The 14,431-nt window shown below is 45.3% G+C and overlaps 2 protein-coding genes across 2 annotated transcripts; one reads left to right on the top strand and one right to left on the bottom strand.

Annotated features, from left to right (window-relative positions):
* Positions 1–2,016: 2,016 nt before the first annotated feature.
* LOC104623903 (transmembrane protein 178B-like) lies at positions 2,017–5,837 on the top strand (the record flags this gene model as incomplete). Its single annotated transcript, XM_010291123.1, has 3 exons — positions 2,017–2,130; positions 3,371–3,508; positions 5,281–5,837. Coding segments are annotated over 3 exons (497 nt in total), but the record flags the coding sequence as incomplete, so codon positions are not given.
* Positions 5,838–6,794: 957 nt separating this feature from the next.
* PSMC3 (proteasome (prosome, macropain) 26S subunit, ATPase, 3) lies at positions 6,795–11,329 on the bottom strand. Its single transcript, XM_010291112.1, has 10 exons — positions 11,207–11,329; positions 10,357–10,461; positions 10,200–10,262; positions 9,576–9,713; positions 9,315–9,458; positions 8,911–9,059; positions 8,299–8,395; positions 8,007–8,152; positions 7,735–7,816; positions 6,795–7,612 (listed from the first exon to the last, which is right to left on the bottom strand). Exons 1-10 carry the CDS (start codon positions 11,327–11,329, stop codon positions 7,502–7,504), a joined length of 1,158 nt encoding a protein of 385 aa, XP_010289414.1. The 3' UTR covers positions 6,795–7,501.
* Between the last annotated feature and the right edge of the window lie 3,102 nt (positions 11,330–14,431).

Below are 14,431 nucleotides of genomic sequence, written 5' to 3' on the forward strand. Positions count from 1 at the left end.
AGTAAAGTTTTTAAAGCAGAGGCAGAATGAATTGGTATTTGAAAACTTCTAAATAACCATATTTGTATAAGAAAGTGGAGGTTTTACTTTTAGTCTATGTGTAAACTCCTGTAATATTACAGAGCAAAGTTTTTCTCCGTGACATTTTAGCTGAGGATTCCATAGCTTTGATCATAAGGGATGTACATCTCTAGACTTTGCTTTTTCTTTAATGAGCTATAAAAGTAGTAATCCTTGCTCTTATATAAAATACTGCTTCATATATAGTACTTTTATAATCATAATATGTAAGTGCATAGATCTCACTTTTAATGAATCCAGTGCATTGTAATCTAAAATCTGATGTCATTAGTTTGTACCACAGGCATATTTCTCAACAACACATGTAAATCATGTCAGTATTGAAATTGAACTCAATCAACCGTTATAGGTGAAATTTAGTAAGATACTGTGATGTGCTGTATATGGCTTAAGTTCTTAATTCAGATGTTTACAGAGCTTTTGCAAATGAACTGGGATCCTCTGTTACTGGGTTGTCTTTCTGATCCATTTGCTCAGGCAGCACTGCAGACTTGTTCTGCAATAACCACAGAGGGGGTGCACTGCTCCACAGGGTGAGGGCGAACGGCTGAAGGTGAAGGGCAGCAACTCTATGCGGTGTATCGGTGTACCGCAGCCAGCGCCCTGTGGTGTCAGGTTAGGTGGCAGGGAACCACAGCAGGGGAAGGGGGTGGTGGGAAGCACAGCCAAGGATGGGGGCCCACTTGAAATGCTTTGCTGCTCAGAGGCTTTTGGAACTCTAGCTTTGAGTTTTTCCCCTTTTCGTGGCATGTTCTTAATGTTTCTGCTTGTTCCACTGTCACTGTCTTGTTAACGTGGGGAAATTCAGATCACCTTTCCCTCCCTGGCCTGATGACTGGAATTGGCTGGGCCTCTTGTGTGCAACTCCCAATTTTGTGAAGTGGGGGCTTCCTTTTTGCAGGTCACTGAAGAAGCCAGGTCAGTGCAGTCCCAGAGAATGTTGTTAGAGAACAAAATCATGCTTCCCATTGCTGCGGGAGCAGCACAAAGCCCATTTCTTCTCCTGGATTTTCTAGTGTCTTTTGCAAAGCTGATCACTGAGTCTGCAGCTCCCTGCTAGTGATTGCTCGCCACCTTAATTAGCTCACGGGCCAGCTGATTGTTTCTGAATGGTTCTTCTGCCCCAGCATTCAAATAGCAGTAATGACCCTGTAGCCATTGTTTAAGGGGAACTTTTTGTACTATTTAGCTCTTTTACTTTTCTGGCTGTTCTTTTCCACCCCACCATCCACATTTATTCTGCTCCCCAGCACCAGCTTTATTTATAACAGGGAGGGCAAGGCACCTTCCTCTCCCTCCACCCCCTAATAGCTTCTCTGTTACCAGTTGTTTTCTAAACCAAAAATCCCTTTCAAGAAGAGCGTACATGTAGGTTCACATTTGCACCTGGGGTACGCTTTTTCTTTAAGCTATGATGGAAAGAAGCTTACTTGGGTACTATTGTTCATCAAAAGTAAAACAAAGAGCCAATGACTTACTGGAGTGAATTAAAACTTTTCTCCCATGCAGTTCAGTTCCCAGCATTCATTCAAAATTTTCAGAGAGATTCAACTCTTGTCTTCTTAATAGACATAGCAGTCCTGTTGGTAATCGGCCATGCTCTTCTCTCCTCAGCCATCCCAAAGAGATCATACCAGTTCCTCTAGGAAGTTTCTGGAGCTGTTTTTGGCGATTCTTGTTACTGTTTGCCTTCAGCTTTTCCTTCCTGGAGGCTGCCTGGGTCAGCACCTTGCTCCATTTTTGCTGGTGTTTGTAGCAAGGCTCCCTCTCCTCCTAATCCCCAAAGCCTTTGAAGCAAAGAGGTCTTTTTTGCTTACATTTGCTCTGTTACTGAACTGAGGGTTCCCCTGTGTGAGCCCTGCTGGACCAGCCAACTCAGCAGCAAGTACAAGCACACAGGTTTCATTCTGTTTCATACTGATGTCTCTTTTACAGGAGTTATTCAGCGTTGCACTGCTGTGAAGTACCACTACACCTCCAGCTCTCTGCCTCGCAACTTACCCATCAACATCACAAATACCATCCGGCAGGATGAGTGGCATGCTCTCCGTAAGTAACCCAAAGCAGCGTACAAGACTGTATTACTTGAACGCCTTAATGCAATGCTGAGTGAGGGCTCTGAACCAGCTAAGCATAAATATATATTTGTTTGTGAGGAAGGGCAAGCAGCCGACAATATAATTGGCAGGGGACATGATATTTGGAGGGGTTTAAGTGGTGAATTCAGGAAGACAGGTATGTGTGTAGTGTGTTGCAAGGTGTAATCATATTCTAGATCTGGGGACAGACAATTCTTAGCTGGCTTACAGCAAAGGTGCTGCATCACCATATAGTCTGTATAGATCTTGTTGCATTTCTCTGTGTGCACACCAGCGACCTGGTGCAGCTCCCTGGCAACCAGCTCTTTTAGGAACATCTCAGTTTGTCTTTGCAACCTCCTGTTACGAGCTCCTGGCCCACAAGCTGCCTCATGCCCAAGTCCTTCCCTCAGAGATGACTGACCTGTCACTGAGAATGAGTTAATAATTTTTTTCTGCTCCTGCTTCTCCCTTTGTTTGTTTTCTGGTTCTGTTGCCTCACATAATTCTGCCTAGCCCCTGTCATGAGGCCTCAGTACTGAGGAAATCCAGATAGAGACTGAACTAGGAGGAGACAAGAACAACACTTGTATTATGGGTGAGAGAGTGCTCTTCATATCACTGGTGCCCAAGGTTTTTTTTTAGAGCTTGTTACTGGAGTTGTTCCCGTCATACGGTATTGATCTGCTTGTCTGCTTCTGTCCTCCCACTATTCCTCTTTTCAGTTCACACTGTCTGCCTTCCATGCACTAGTCCTTTACTTCTCTTCAGTGTCCCCTCTCACTTCTTTTATTTCTATTTTCAGCAGACACCCACCCAGCAAACTCCATCCCAAAGAAACACACCACATGCACACAAAAAAAAAAGCCCTTGCAGTACTAACATTTACAAATCATTGCTGAATTCATAATGCATTCCTCCTGTCCCATGTTGGGGAATGTTTGGCCAGTATTCCTCTTGATCAGGACAGAAACACTCTCTATTTGTACAGTGCCCAGCAGAAGGGAGTCAAGTTAGCTGGCTTCCCTTCATTTCAGTGTAATGGGCAAACTATCTACCTCAAAGAAGCTACAGGAGGAGTCATTCATGGATGAAGTATAATATTTAGAACCAGCAAATCTAAATCTGTCTGGACTCTCCCCTGGCTGTCCTGTCTGGGTGCCGCCATCTTCATGTCTTCTTTCTTGCTTTTCTCCTTTCTCTTTCCTCAGATCTGCGGAGGATGACAGCTGGCTTCATTGGCATGGCCGTCTCCATCATCCTATTTGGGTGGATCATTGGTGTTCTGGGCTGCTGCAAACAGCAGGAGCTCATGCAGTATGTGGCTGGGCTGCTCTTCCTAATGGGAGGTGAGGGCCTTTCACTTCTACTCCTGAAGTCACCACAGTCAGTGTTGCTGGCTGGGGAAGTGCTCTTAAAACTAAAGTCAGCCCACAGTAAACACATGAAGCAGTTCTTTAGTGCAGCAAACCATGAGCACAGCACAGAGTTAGCACTTCCAGCACTGGGCAGGACCTGTGCTTGCATGGGTATTTGCATGTTTCTGAGTAGACACGGCTGTATGTACAAGAGCCTTCTGCTCTGGAGAGCTGGTGTGTAGCCACAGGGACCATGTCCATGATCACAGTCCGCTTGCCTGTTCTGGGTGTGTGGAGACTGTGGCTCCTGTCAGACAGCTCAGCTCAGTTTTCCCTAGGGAGTCTTAGCAAACAAAAAGAAAATCAATGTAGAACACCTTTCTGCTGCTCAAAAATGCTCACATCTTTGAGTAATAATGAAGTCCGAACCCAGCCAAGCCTGGAGAACATTGTCCCAGTGGTAAGAACATGAGCTCAGGGCTTGCCAGGGGTGTTACATCCTATTCCTCCTGGCAGGGAGCAGACTTTCTGCATGGCTAAAGGTTTTTCTGAACTTTGATTGTTCAGCTCAAAAACAGGCAGTGTTTCGTCTTTATCTGAAAGGGGCATAGTTGCAACAAATGCACCAAAAGGGTGAGCTACTGAGATGCTCCAAGGGTGTGGACTCTTAAATTGCAAGCAGTGAACAGGCAACTTGCAAGTATGAAAAATGAGGCTCTACTTAAAAGCCAGAGCTGCTACCTTAGAGGCCCCGGGTCAGCATCTATAATGGCTGCAAGCAAGGAACTTGGTGATATAACAGCATCTATATCAATTAAACAGTAGGTGTGACACTGGTTTGGAGCCATTTTTGGTGTGTGTGTGAAGAATCTTCCCTTGCCATAAGTGAGCCTTCTCAAGGAGTGTTTTTGGGGAACTGCACAGAAAACCACCCTGCTGACATGGCGTGATGCTAAAAAGGCTAGAAGTTAGGCTTGTGCTGTCCTTGATCATCTTACGTGCTGCTTAACTGCTGTTTCCTTTGGGAACATATTCATTTCTTTATTGCACAGCAGTGAGAAAATATTGTAAGTGGAACAGGTAGACTGGGTCCCCTTTGTGTCCTTCTGCACTTACTGTGATGGGCATGCTGTCAGCAGTAAGAGTTGTCATTGGTATTTAGACATAGATGCAGAGCCAGAGAGAATAAAACGATCACCTCGACCTTGAGTCTAGTGTACTGGTGTATATTAGACATACTAGAGTGCCTTGTGTTATAAGTTTCTTCAGCTTTTATGCTCCCCTATATAGGTGCTTAGTGAATGTGTAGCAGATGACAAAAACCTGGGCACTTTCTCTGGGCCTAGGCTACAGCTGGGAGGAGCCCGGATGTTCCTAGTAGAAACCAAGCAGTGCTGCACTTTGCAGCCCTGGTCTTCAGCTATCTACCTTCCATAGGAGAGGCTGCCCAAGTACTGTCTGGAATCTGATGATGTTTGTCATCAGAAATAAATACTCAGGAGAATCAAAGAATGGCTGAATTTGAAATAGCGACAGAAGGAGCTAAGGCAATATTGGTTATTGTGAAGTGAGGTATCCTGTAGTCCTACATATTTTGCCTTTTTTTTTTTTACCTTTGTAAGAAGAGTGACTGGTGGGACTAAAAAAAAAAAAAAAAACAAAACAGGAAATTCTTGATTTTGAAAATACCTAGGGAAAAAAAAACAGATCGTAATTAACCTGTCTTGAGGGCAGTGTAGAACCCTCTTGCTTTTCTCCTGCAGGTACATGCTGTATCATCTCACTCTGCACATGTGTAGCTGGAATCAATTTTGAGTTATCTCGCTATCCTCGCTACGTCTATGGGCTGCCAGAGGACATCAGTCATGGCTATGGCTGGTCCATGTTCTGTGCCTGGGGAGGCCTGGGCCTCACCCTGCTGGCTGGGTTCCTCTGCACATTGGCCCCATCACTCAACACTTCTCGGGCATCTGTACAAAAACCCAGACAAGAAAATGGGGCCGTGTGACCTCAGAGGGATTGAGGAGAGACTCTGGAAAGCGCAGCCTGGGCAGAGCTGTGGGTTAACACCAGGAAGAGGTGGCATGTCACCGTGTGGAGAGCAGCACCAGAGCTGTGGAAATACCAGCCCGTGGGATGCTGCAACAGCCTACAGTCGTGGACAGAGACATTGCAAGTAACTCCAAGTTTGAATTATTGGTGATTGCTCATTGATGGTTTAAGGGGGACAGTTCTTTTGATTTGTTTTTCTTCTGTTTGCAAAGGATTAAGAGTCCAAGGCTGTGTCTTTTTTTGTGCTGTTTTTTGAACTGTACCTTCATGGTCCTGTTATTGTCCAGTTGTAAGGGATGTTTACGCACCAACTCTATTGCTGCAGGTCTGTGTAATTCAGACCCAAATTAGGGCAAGGAGCTACGTGAAGTTGGCTTGAACACTTTTGCAACAGGCGTGTCTAGTGTTGGCTCAGGCCATCATTTCCCAAAAGAACCTTGATCTAAGCTGAGGTTTAGGCCAAAGAAATTAGCCCATTTTTAGTATTAATTAATTTAAATCCGAAATCTGTGCTATTCCATGCTGTGGTTATCAGCTATTTACTCATTACTAAAGCCGCTTCCAAAAGGAGCCGGCTGTAACTGAGCAGCAAGACTCTAAAAAAAACTCTTACTGGCTTTAGGAAAGGAGGGGAAGGTTTTCCTCAGCTTCTTACACAGGTAAGGTTACTCATTTGGCTAACTAACATACCCTTGTTTTAATGGAGAGAGGTATGCAACATGCAGCTTAGAACTATTCCGCTAGAGGCCAGGGTGTATTTCAGAAAGTATGTCATAGTTTGAGCTGCCAGGATCAACTTTCACCCCCAAGCTAACTCCTGTGAAAGGAGATGAGTAATTCTCCCTGAGCTCGAAGAGCAGTACTGCTAGAAGAACAGACAATGTAGAGTCCTCTCTAATATTAATGTCCAAAGGAACCACAATGTATTTTCCTCAGGAACACGTGACTTCTGCTCACTTCACCACTCACCCACTTCTAATGTCAAATGCCCCCTGAGCACAGCGCATCAAGAACACGCATGCTCCGCTGGAACAAGCGCCCTCTCCAAAATGAGCAGTAAGGACCTGGAACTAGTGCAAGTACTAGGGCTAACTCAGGAACATCAGCCAAAGTACGCTGGGGTGCATTTTTTTTTTTTCATTCATCTATTCTTTCTTCCTTCACATCCCTGCCCTTCTCCCAAGTGTCCAAAAACTGCACAGGTAAAGATGAGATGGCCAGCATCTGGAGATGTTTACATTGTATTTAAAATACAATACAGTGGCATGTAAGATACTTAATTCTAAAGTCAGTGTATTTATGAAAAAGTGTAATTTTTAAATGGAAGTTGTAATTCTCAACTGGCATTAAAAGTGCTAAAAGACTTGCTCAGTGGATGAAACCTTGAATTCTTTCTGACTAATTACTGGACTGATTCACTGGAGAGCTCACATACATATCAGCAATGGTGTTAAAGCTTCCAGAGTTAAGTTTAAATGACAAAGTTAAAATGTCATTCATGTATGAATTGTGTTCACTCCTCCTTTGCAAAATAACTCTCTGAGTCAAAAGTTTCAAAGACTCTAGCACAGCTGTACAGTCTGTTCACTGGCCGCACAGGTGAAAAGAGGGGATGCTGTCTGAGCTGCAGGTCATCAATTTCAGAGTACACTTACTGCAGTATAACCTGCTGGTCCTCATCCAGAAGTAGCAGAGCAGGATTTAATCCAGTTCTAGCAGGAGGAGGCTCCAAAGGCAGCATGATGGGCACTGTGGACAGGAGGTTCTCACCTTCCCTTTTGTAGATGTAGAACCACCAAACAAGGGCAACAGCCTCAACACATCACGGATTTGGTTTTAGAGGGAAAAAATGCTTTATTTTTTCCAGACAGAAAGTAAGTGGTACAGTCCAGTCTGTCCTGTGCCAAGGCCACAACCTTGACTGGGCAGAGATCAGGCATAGTACTGCAGGTTGGCTTTTTTCTTTGCTTGAACCTCCAGAATTCCTTCCATGTAGTCCTCGTGGGTGAGCTCTGTAGCTCCACGGCGGAGGGCAATCATCCCCTGCCCAATGAGACAGTATTTAGAGAGGGCATGTGTGCACCACATCAGTTCAAAGTCATTACTCCATGTTAGCTTTCACATTTCCCTCCTATCAGTGCCAGGTACTGTAGAGGAATACCTACCGCTTCAACGCACACAGCCTTGCACTGGGCTCCATTGAAATCATCTGTACAGCGAGCCAGTTCCTCGTAGTTCACGTCAGGGCTGGTATGAGCAGGAGAGGGAAAAAAAAAAACTGTCTGAGAACATGTACCAAATAGAAAAAGCAAGGTATGGAGCTTCCTTAAAACCCAACCGTGAGCTCTCAACAAAAGAGCGCACCTACCACTCCACAGCCCTGAGGTACCATAATGAGTGACAAATACAGCCTCAGAAGGCCATGCCTCTTCCATACCTGACATTCATTTTGCGTGAATGGATCTGCATAATTCTGGCTCTGGCCTCCTCATTAGGCATTGGGAACTCAATTTTGCGATCTAATCGTCCAGAGCGGAGCAAAGCTGGGTCCAAGATATCAACCCGGTTGGTTGCAGCAATCACCTAAGTAGAAGTAGGGTCATCAGTCTGAGGCACCTGGAGGACAGGCCTCTCCTCCCCAAGGATCCACCAAGCTTCTTCCCTGGACATTGTTTTCCATCCCCTGCTAGAGAGCCCTGGACCTCAGTAGCACTCTACTAGATCCCAACCTTGACTTGTGTGTTGGGCTGGAAACCATCAAGTTGATTAAGCAGCTCCAGCATGGTCCTCTGTACCTCCCGATCACCAGCCTTCTCACTATCAAACCTGAGGAGAAAAGGGTAAAACTATCAAGTGTGAACCTGACCACTCTGCCCTTATGTTTTTAATCACACAAAAGGACATCACACAAAAAGACAGAAAGACTGCAGTTCACACTCCTTGGCCAAGGTCTTCCAAATTCCTCCTTGAAACTACAGGAAGCCCTACCTTGACAAGGACTACAGCTAGAGTAACTGTCAGCAGCAGCTAAGTCTATGTCCTTAGAACAGAATGGGGCTAATGTTGTCCAGGCCCAAGTAGTAAATGAGGGTGAACATCTCCGTGTGCCTGATGCAGTTATCAGAAAACAGTGTTATACAGTAGGAGACCATCAGATAGATCCCAAGTCTCATAACTTCGCTCGTGAGCCTAAGGCTTGTGGCAGCTGCCATCTGTCTGTGATTGACTTTACACTCTGTTTCTGAATAGGCCATGCCTTAACCTAGGCTTCCCTCAGGAACACAGGCAAAGGGGGCTGCCAGGCAGCTCCCAAGAGCTTTACAGCATGGCCTACACCTCACCTTTTAGTGCCAATGGCATCCAGTTCGTCAATAAAGATGATGGAAGGAGCTTTTTCCTTGGCTAGAGCGAAAGCATCACGTACCAGCTTAGCTCCATCACCAATGAACATCTGCACAAGTTGTGGACCCGCAAGTTTCAGGAACGTAGCCTGGGAAGTCAAAGAGAATCCTGTGCCTTGTTTCTCAATGGGGTCAGTTCAGAGTACTACAAGAGGCCCTTAATTAAAACAACGAAGCAAGCAAACAAGAAAATCCCAGCCTTTGTAACATCAGTTTGTATGCATGACCCCTCTCCCCCTTTGTAACATCAGTTTGTATGCATGACCCCTCTCCCCTTGGAGGCATTCTTACCCTTTTTCAGGTACTATTATACAGCACCACATGCTTCCAAAGGTTCCTTTTACCTTGGTCTGGGCAGCACATGCTCGAGCTAAAAGTGTCTTTCCTGTTCCTGGAGGCCCGTACATAAGGACTCCTTTGGGCGGCTGTATGCCCAAGTTTTCAAATTTCTCCTTGTGATTCATTGGCAGGACAATAGCCTCCACAAGCTACAGCAAAACAAAAATATTAAAACATAAACCCATTCTCCTCCTGCTGCCTGCTTTGAGCTGAAGTTCAATGACTGTTTTCCTCAGTCACACCAGAAACTACACATAAAGTATCACCTCTTGGATTTGTTTATCCAGCCCCCCGATGTCACTGTACTGCTCTGTGGGCCTCTCATCCACCTCCATGGCTTTCACCCGTGAATCATATTCAGTAGGTAGAGTCTCCAGGATCAAGTAAGAGTCTTTGTTCACCCCCTGCAAATACAGGTCCTTTGCTTTTATCAGGCCCTTCAGACAGCAATTCGTAAATATGCAATCAAAATGATTCACTAGAGATCAAGGATGCAGGAATAACCAGCTTTGATATTGGCACTCATCAAATCACCACAGCTTGGCACAGGGGACAATGCCACAGCTAACCTAGCACATTTTAAAAGAGGGGTCCAATTTACTTACAATACAGAAGACTGGTTTTAGGAAGCTTACCAGGTGATATCTAAATTTCCAGCACCTTAATTGTATGTATAAAGAACACACACTCCAAACTACTTTTCTATACTACAAATAAGACTAAACCCATAATATCTTTTTGTTAAAATTTTAGTACAGAAATGGTCTTGGGAGAAATCTGGACAGATTTGTCTCCTATCTAAAGGGCAAGACATAGACAATTTTCTGGCCAACATTGTATCTAACAGTCAACAGTCCATCAACAGTCAACATACCAACAGCATCACTCACCACTAGATCTCCAGGCTTCAACTTCTCAGCATCAACCAATCCAATAACAGGAAGGAAATATGTCTGTAGGAAAGAAATCAAAGTAAGCAAAACCAGCCGTACTAGGAGAAGGTCCTTTTCAGCATCCCTCACACCTATCTGGGCACATGGGTCTTACCTGGCGCGTAGAGGTCTTGATCACAGCACACTTGCCCTTTCTCTGGGAATCCAGGTCAATGTTTGCTCCATCCTCCTCCTGGTCATTGGGGTCAACATCCAGCAGCTGAAAACCAGAGCAAGAGATTTCATGACAATGTAGCTGGGCTAGCAGGATGACCCCAGCATTAATGCTTCTGAATTACATGCAGGAGGAGAAATAAAACTTCCCATCATCTATCAGCAGTAGAATCCTGAAAGCATTAAAGCCCTCCTGTAAAAATCCATTTCTTCCTTTCCTCATGAAGCAGCACACAACAGTGCATAGAAAGACACTATAAAGCTCAGAACAAAGTAATAGCTAAATGGCACCAATTTCTCCTCCCACCACAGCTCACGTTAAGCCTTAAGTTCATTAAGTTTTAAAACATTAGTACAAACCAACACGCTTTTTTAAAAAATAGACGACTATCAGCATTTTTTTGGCTGATGAGCAAAATTACTGAATTCCAAAAAGAATGTGCACCGCTTTTCATTTGCCATGTCACCAGTTTCAGAAAGCATGAACCAAATTTCACATGCCCAAGTCTACACTAAGCGAGGCTGTGTCACCCTCCAATGGCTGTGTCATGTACAGAAGAACAGCTGCCAGCACCTAAGGAATGACCCAGACAAGAAGTGGGCAAGCGATGTGCACTTCCAGGTCACAAACAAAACCAGCAGAAAAAATTGAATGTCCTGGCTCCGGGAGCGTCAGCAGTTTTGAGAATAGGCTGTGTCTCAAATTACTAATGAGTTCCCCTGCTCTTCTCCCTCCAGATACATATTGCGCACACTTCTCACATTGCTGCAGAAGAGCGCACCGCTCTCACCTCAATAACGTTAGAGACAAGGTATGGCAGGGTTTTGTTCACTTTGATCTTCTCACTGTTCTCTTTGATCTTGTCTTTCATGGCCTGAAGCTCATGGGTCACTCTTAACACTTCACTCTTCATGATCTGGAATCAGTATGCAGAAGAAAGAGATAGGAATAATAGCATAAGACTAAGACAAGGTAAAGTTAATACATTATTCCAAAAGTAAAACAGTTATAAAAACCTAAGTCTGAGAAAACAGCGGGTATAAAGGGAAACGTAATATAAAAAGAGGAAAAGCCAGCAAATTAGCCAAAATTGGTTAGGAATCAAGGCTACGCAGTCATGCTGCTCTCTAACTAATCAATATCCCTAAGTATTTTCTTCCCAGTGCCACTGGATAACCTTAGCCTCATCAGCTTACAGGGTTGCAATATGACCTAGATAAAGACATGATCTAGATAAGGCAACTGTGATTTGGTTTGGTGTGGTGCAGTTGACATGCCTGAAGGATGGGATGCCATCCAGAGGGACCTAGACAAGCTCAAGGAATGTGCCCCTGTGAACCTCATGAGATTCAACAAGGCCAAGTGCAGGGTCCTGCACATGGGTCAGGGCAACCCCCAGTATTGATACAGGCTCGAGGATGAAGGGATTGAGAGCAGCCCCATGGAGAACGACCTGGGGGTACTGGTGGATGAAAAGCTGGACGTGAGCTGGCAATGTGTGCTTGTAGCCCAGGCAGCCATCTGTATCCTGGGCCACATCAAAAGCAGCGTGGCCAGCAGGTCGAGGGAGGGGATTCTGCCTCTCTACTCCACTCTGGTGAGACCCCAGCTGGGGTCCTGCATCCAGCTCTGGAGCCCTCAGCACAGGAAAGACATGGGCCTGTTGGAGCGGGTCTAGAGGAGGGCCACAGAAATGTCCAGAAGGATGGAGCACCTCTGCTATGAGGACAGGCTGAGAGAGTTGGGGTTGTTCAGCCTGGAGAAGGCTCCAGGGAGACCTTATTGCAGCCTTCCAGTGCTTAAAGGGGACTTGTAAGATAGATAGGGACAGACTTTTTAGCAGGGCCTGTTGCAACACGACAAGGGGTAATGGTTTTAAACTAAAAGAGGGCAGGTTTTGACTGGATCTAAGGAGAAATATTTCACAATGAGGGTGGTGAAGCCCTGTCACAAGGAGATGGCAGATGCCCTATCCCTGGAAACATGCCAGGTCAGGTTGGACGGGGGTCTGAGCAACCCGGTCTAGTTGAAGATGTCCCTGCTCATTGCAGGGGGGTTGAACTAGATGGCCTTTAAAGGTCCCTTCTAACCCAAACTATTCCATGTATCTACTAATTGTAAGGGAAAACACCTGTAAGAAAAGAAGTTCTGTACTCACCATCCAACAGTAACTACACTTCTAACCCAGACTAACGCACCCAATACGGGTGTTTCTCAGCACTGTCTGTCTGGTGCCCACACACACTTTCCTCCCTTTCCTGGTTAGTCACACAGCACTGAAGCGAATGTAGCACCAAACGGTCTCAGGAGAACTGAATACACCTGAATTGGCATACGTGATTCTGCTTAATGGGGAAATTCACTCTTCTCTAAAAAGCTATTGTTTTAAAACTCTCAATGCCTAGGCATAATTCTGTGCTTGTTAACACATATTTATTCACAGGACAGAACTATTACAAGTGCCAATACAGAATCTGTTACATAAAAATGCAAAAAATTTAGAAATTTTATTTACTAAACACAGTCTGGGAAACATTCAAAGGAAAACTGCATGAAGGGAAGGTGTCAATAAACATTGCTCAATTATGATATTGGTACTATAAAATAGAGAAGGCTGCTTTTACTCCTTACCGTATTCTGCAATTTAAAAATAAGACACACATTTATCTTTGCTGTCTTTAAAGATTAAGAAAGTATGTTAGTAAGTCAGAATTATTTGTGTGGAGCCTGAAGCAGTAGGATCAAGTTGCTCTGAATGAAATCATGTACCTCAATATTGCTAACATCAGGCAGCAGAGACAAGCTTATACTAAGGTTATTATGTGCTCATTTATGTGAAACGGGTCTATCTTGGGCCAGGTCTACCCAAGTCTGTCCTATTTAACAGCTTTATGAATGACCTAGACCAGAGGATGGAATGCACTCTCATCACGTTTGCAGATGACACCAAATTGGGGGCACTGCCTCTGTGATCCAGGGCAAGGCTGCCACTCAGAAAGACCTTGTGAGACTGGAGGAATAGACATACAGAAATGTTACAAAATTTCAGGACAAATGCAAAGTCCCGCAGCTGGGAAGGAAAAGCACCTTGCAATGACACAGGCTGGCGACTGGTTGGCTGGAGACCTCGGGGTCTCCATGGACAATAAACTGAACAGAAGTCAGCAATGTGCCCTGGCAGAAAGGGTGGCAAACAGCATCCTGGGCTGCACTGACAGGAGCGTAGCCAGTAGGTGGAGAAAAGTGATCAGCCCCCTTCACTCAACTCTTGTTAGATCCCATCTAGAGCACTCTGACCAGTTTTGGGCCACCCCCATACAGCAAATACATTGATAAAATGGACTGAGTTCAGCACAGAGCCACCAAGACGGCCAGGGGGCTGGAGTACAGGCCCTGTGAGAAGCAGCTGAGGGAAGTGGGATTGTTCAGCTGGAGAAGAGAACTACTGGGGAAGGTATCAAGAAGACAAAACCTGACACTTCACAGCAGTGCACGGTGAGTGGATGAGACAACAAACAAAGACTGAAACAAGAGAGGTCCAGGCTATACGTAAAACAAGTTTTTATCTTCACGAGGACAGCCAAGCAGTGGCACAGAACGCTCAGAGAAGTGATGCAATCTCTGCCTTTAGAGGCTTTCAAGATCCAACCAGATAGAGCCCTGAGCAGCCTGGGTTACGGCTGACCCTGCTTTGAGCAGGAGGCTGAACTAGAGCTATTCTCAAGTCCCTTCCAACCTGAATTACCGGGTGACCCTACCTGACCCATGCCTGCGAGAGCTGGGAGGACTGTTGTACCTTTAGCTAAGGCATCCAAGGCTCCGTAGAACAACCGACCCCTCAGCTTCCTCGGACCCTTGCTCTTCAAGTATTTCTCCCCTACCTTCGAGGCTTGCTATTCCTCATCTCCCGCTCTCGGTCTTGTTAACTGCATCTTATTTTTGACCGCCCTTGTCTCTGCCTCCATGGCTGTGCGAAGCCCGTCCGCCGCCCCGGCAGTGCAGGGCTCCCAAGGGG

This window comes from Phaethon lepturus, unplaced genomic scaffold, assembly GCF_000687285.1.
Source record: "Phaethon lepturus isolate BGI_N335 unplaced genomic scaffold, ASM68728v1 scaffold3550, whole genome shotgun sequence".
Taxonomy (NCBI): Eukaryota; Metazoa; Chordata; class Aves; order Phaethontiformes; family Phaethontidae; genus Phaethon; species Phaethon lepturus.